We start from the raw sequence: 5,128 nt of genomic DNA, 5'->3' as shown, positions 1-5,128 counted from the left end.
ACCCGCCACCTTAGGTGTACGTGGCTGGCGCCTTAGCCGGTTGAGCTATAGGCGCCGAGCCAAGCGTTCCATATTTTATCAAACTTGTTTGTGTTGAAAAAAGTAAAATAAAATAAAATAAAATAAAAGCAAAATTACCAAACACACTGTGGGAAAAAATCTGAGCTCCTCAGCCTGGCATTCTCCTTCTCTCACACTCAAGTATACTACTTTGTTTCCAATACAATTTCCTCATAGTTTCATATCTGCCTAGTAGACTGGTCTGCTCATTACTCCCTTAGTATCAATTCCTATTCTGAATATCAGTCCCAATGCTCAACTTCATAACAGCTTTTCCCTTTCTTCAAGTTCCAGCTCTAAATCCTTCTGCTTATAAAGTTTCCCAATGACCTAAGTCAGTGCTGTTCGATGGAAATATAACAAAAGACACAGACGCAATTTTAAATTTTCTATTAGCCACATTAAAAAATTATTAAGAAAGAAATGAAATTATTGTTATTTCAACTTGCAATCAATATAAAAATATTGGACTGGCTGCAATGGCTCATGCCTATAATCTTAGCACTTTGGAAGGCCAAGGCAGAATCACTGCTTGAGGCCAGCATTTGCAGAATAGCCTGAAGAATGTAACAAAACTGGGTAGATGGTGCACACCTATAGTCCCAAGTACTTAAGAGGCTAAGGCAGGAGGATCTCTTGAGCCCCGAAGTTCAAGGTTGCAGTGAGCTATGATGATGTCACTGAACTACTCTAGCCTGGGCAACAGAGCAAGATCCTACCTCAAAAAATACATGTAGGCCAGGAGCGGTGGCTCACGCCTATAATCCTAGCGCTCCAGGATACCAAGGCAGGTGGATTGCTTGAGCTCACAAGTTCGAGATCAGCCTGAGCAACAGTGAGACCCCATCTCTAAGAAACAGAGGGGTGTTTTGGTGTGCACCTGTAGTCCTAGCTACTCGGGAGGCTGAGGCAACAGTATTGCTGGAGTCCAAGAGTTTGTAATGCTAAAATTGTAATACTAAACCCATGTTTAACTTCTGCAATTAAAAGAGGTGCTCAGGCTCAGTGCCCATAGCATAGAGGTTTCAGCGTCAGCCACATACACAGAGGCTTGCAGGTTCGAACCCAGCCTGGGCCTGCTAAACAATGACAACTGCAACAAAAAATATCCGGGTGTTGTGGTGGGCGCCTGTAGGACCAGCTACTTGGGAGGCTGAGGCAAGAGAACTGCTTAAGCCCAAGAGTTTGAGGTTGCTGTGAGCTGTGACGCATAACACTCTACTGAGGGCGACACAGTAAGACTCTGTCTCAATAACAACAACAAAAATAAATAAAAATAAAAGAGGAGCTCAAACTTGAGTCATATTCATCTTTTCTTTTCTTTCTTTTTTTTTTAGAGACAGGTTTCATTTTGTCGCCCTAGGTAGAGTGCTATGGCATCACAGCTCATAGCAACCTCCAGCTCTTGGGCTTAGGTGTTTCTCTTGCCTCAGCCTCCCGAGTACCTGGGACTACAGGCACCCGCCACAACGACTAGCTATTTTTTTGTTGTAGTTTGGCCCGGCCAGGTTTAAACCCACCACCCTCTGTATATGGGGCTGGTGCCCTACTCACTGAGCCACAGGTGCTGCCCTTCTTACTGGTGAATATTGAGTATTATAATTTTCATACAGTTTTTTGTTTTCTGAAAACATCTATACATTTTGGCACCCTCTATGTATACTGTATTATATTATGAATGAGACATTTTACATTCTTTTTGCAGACTGAATCTTTGAAATTCAGTGTGTATTTTGCACATACAGCACATGTCAATGTGGACTAGCCGTTTTGCAGGTGCTCAGTAACCACATATGGATAGCGGCTACCATATTAGACAACACAAGAGCTCAGTGATTGCTCCCTGCTCTGAACCTTGTACTCTAGCATACTTATGGTTTCTAGCTTTTGTTTGGTACTTACAAATAATTTCATAATATTTATTTTCTCTTCCCAACTTCATATTAAGGCCCTCTTCTATCTTTTTATACTCCTATCTTCTGAATATCCTCCAAAATGTCTAGTGTGATAGAAAATTCAATTTATTCTTTTTTGCTAAGGGACCAGCTTTCTGTGATTAGAAGATATTCCACATTCAGAATATTTTCACAAAATACAAAAAAACCAAGAGACTATCCTACATTAACTTCCATTTATCTGACCAAATATAGTTCCACCCCCTCCAGTGATAGTTATATATATAGCACAAGGTCAATACTTAATAACAAATATTTATAAATATTTTTACAATTAAATGGTAAAAATAAGTTAATTGTATGCTGAGGTTAACTGGGGTTTTTTGGTCTTTTTTTTTTTTTTGGAAACAGTCTGACTCTGTCACACTGGGTAGACTGCTGTGGTGTCAAGAGATCCACTCAGCCTCCGGAGGAGTGGGAACTCAGGCCTTTGCCACAAAAAAAACTGCCATTTTTTAAGTGATGGGATTTCGCTCTTGCTCAGGCTGGTCTCAAACTCATGAGCTCGAGCAATCCACCCCCTCTGCCTCCCAAAGTGCTAAGATTACCAGTGTGAGCCACTGAGGTACCTTAACCACTTGAGGTTAAGTTTTGAACTAGAGTGCATGAAAAACAAGCTAAAAGAAATCCACATCAGTAAAGTGCAAATTATGTTTGCCCTATTTACCTCAATGAGTCAAGAAAATATGAAAAAAACATTCAAGGGCAGTACTAGTAATGAACCCAATATTAACCTCTGTCAGCAAATTTAATTTCTTACCCATTCCCCAGGTGCAACCCATCTCATCATCTTGGCTACTGGTACTTCTCTTCCCTTCACTGGTATCCATTTCCTCCTCTTCATCTGAGTCTTCTCCTAGCATCTTCTTCTCCAACAGCATTTGCTGCTGTTTGCGCAATTTCTTCAACTGCGTTACGGTTAACTCGGATTCTGCCTCTTGGTCATCCTCTGGTCCCTTATGAACCAAGCAAAAAAGTTCTTTCAGACTTCAGTATCGTGCAAGTTACTCTCAGAAATATGGCAATGTGTAGAGAGGTCTAGAGATGAGGAACCAGATTGATTCCTCCACCTGGGTAATCGCTGTCTGGGAGAATTTCTTTCCCCAACAAAAACTTAAGCAGCTTAGGAACGCAGCGCGATGAGCTCCTGAGATTTCAATTCTAGGTTTTTCTACTTACCTGCAGGATAAAGAGACGGGTGCTGCCTCCAAAGCGAAGAACATGTCCGACGCGGACCCGACAATAGGTGCGGGGTGGGATTCTAGTTTTGTTGAGAAAAGTGCCATGAGTGCTTCCCAGATCGTAGAGGTAGAAGCCCGGCCCGTGGCCGTCGCCTTGTCCGTCTGGACCCGACGCCCTGTGCTGCAGCACAGCGTGGTACCGGGACACAGAAGGGTGCTCCAGGCACACGTCGCAGCTGGACAGCCTCCCGAAGAGGCAGTAACTCGTCCCCTTCAAGCTGCGGGTGCCGAGGATGGTGCCGCCCTTCAGGGTCTCCAGGCTGTAAGGGGCCGTGGTCGGGCCGCCCCATGGCGGCTCTTGGTAGGGGGCAGGCCGGGCCGGACCGCCAGGGCAAGGAGATGGTGCGGAGGGACGTGGCTGCTCCTCCTGTGGACTCCGCGTGTCCCCACTGTCCGGCTGAAGTGACGGGACGTCAGGCTGCCCGGAATCCGGGTCCCGCAGTTCCGTGGGCCTTTCTCTCTTCGCCTCCTCAGAATCCGAGGGACTAGCAGCCGGGGCTTTATCCCGCGGCGCTAGAGGGACGGGCAGAGACGGCTTCTTGAAGGCTCCGCTGAGCTCCTGCGGGGCCGCCGGCTCCGACTGAGAAGGACCATCAGCCATCCTCACTCAGCCGGTGCAGTCCCGAAATCTTTTCCTAGAAACCTCACCCTTCGGCCTCTTCGTTCCCCCGACGTCTCTCTCTCCCAGACTCTCAGGGATTTCTCTGGGCAGCGGTGGTGAACTGCCTCTTCGCGACCCAGAGCGTTGTGAAGTGGTACGTAACGCTGGAAAGTCAAAATAACAGAAAACCAGAGAAAGGCTGTGGCGGTGTTGAGCAGAATGGGGACGTCTTTAGAGGTTGCTACAGGATGGTAATGACTTCCTGTGGCATAGCCTAAATGAGAAGAAACGCTTCCGGCAGTCTTGGACCACTTATCAACAAAACAGCTTTCCGGGCCTGACGCGACCCTTGCCTGGGGCCACTCGGGGTCCGAAAGCCGCCCAGGAGCTTCTATGACGCAGCAGAGAATAGGGGCACCTCCTCGGGTCGATTCAGAGCCGGACCTCTCCATCTTCTGGCTGCCCTGGATGTCGGGCAACCGCAGGACCCGGTGATTGGCGCCTGCGCCCGCTGAACCAGACCGAGGACGCCACCCTCTCCCCCCGGGAATTTGGACATTCCTTAGGTATGGTGCTTGTCTTTCGTGTGCATGTCAATGAGAGTAGGAAGAGGGAAATATTTCTTTTATTTCGTTCATTCATTTATACGTCCGAAGACTAATTATTGAGGCAGTACAGTTAAGTGGTTAAGAGTGCAGACCCTGGAGAGTGTCATCAATTGTGACATTGCGCAAGACCCTGGGCCTCAGCTATCACATCTGAAAAATGGGTAGAATAATACTATCAGTTTCATAGGATTCTTAGGAAAATTGTATTAAACAATAAAAGTGAAGTCTTGCATAGAGTAAGCATTTGCTAAAGTGCCAGATATTACTGTGTGCTGAGATCGTGATCGTAGCAGGTAGGTAGAAGACTAAATGAATAAATAAGCTAAGTGGTAGTTAAAATCTAAGGATAAATGCTGTGACAGAGACATGCAGAGTGCTGTGAGAATATAGAAAGGGAGATGTACTGGGGAAGTGATGGAGGGTGATGACTTAAGCTATACTTAAGAATGAATATCAGGGCTCAGCGCCAATAGCACAGTGGTTATGGGGCCAGCCACATACATGGAGGCTGGCCGCTTCAAACCCAGCCTGGACTAGCTAAACAACAATGACAGCTGCAACAAAAAATAACCGGGCGTTGTGGCAGGCGCCTGTAGGACCAGCTACTTCGGAGGCTGAGGCAAGAGAATCGCTTAAGCCCAACAGTTTGAGGTTGCTGTGAGC

General features: G+C 46.4%; 1 protein-coding gene across 1 annotated transcript in view; it reads right to left on the bottom strand.

Annotated features, from left to right (window-relative positions):
- SLC4A1AP (solute carrier family 4 member 1 adaptor protein) overlaps positions 1–4,026 on the bottom strand; it is a 29,310-nt gene extending 25,284 nt beyond the window's left edge. The window contains exons 1-2 of the mRNA XM_003787488.3: positions 3,195–4,026; positions 2,776–2,971 (exon numbers count right to left, since the gene is read on the bottom strand). Coding sequence (XP_003787536.1) covers positions 2,776–2,971; positions 3,195–3,857 — 859 coding nt within the window. The 5' untranslated portion in view covers positions 3,858–4,026. The remainder of the gene's footprint in view (positions 1–2,775; positions 2,972–3,194) is intronic.
- Between the last annotated feature and the right edge of the window lie 1,102 nt (positions 4,027–5,128).

The sequence above is a fragment of the Otolemur garnettii genome, unplaced genomic scaffold, assembly GCF_000181295.1.
Source record: "Otolemur garnettii isolate 467f Iridium unplaced genomic scaffold, OtoGar3 scaffold00022, whole genome shotgun sequence".
NCBI classification, from domain to species: Eukaryota; Metazoa; Chordata; class Mammalia; order Primates; family Galagidae; genus Otolemur; species Otolemur garnettii.
Note: the sequence above shows the minus strand (reverse complement) of the source record. Positions and strands in the feature narration are given on the sequence as shown.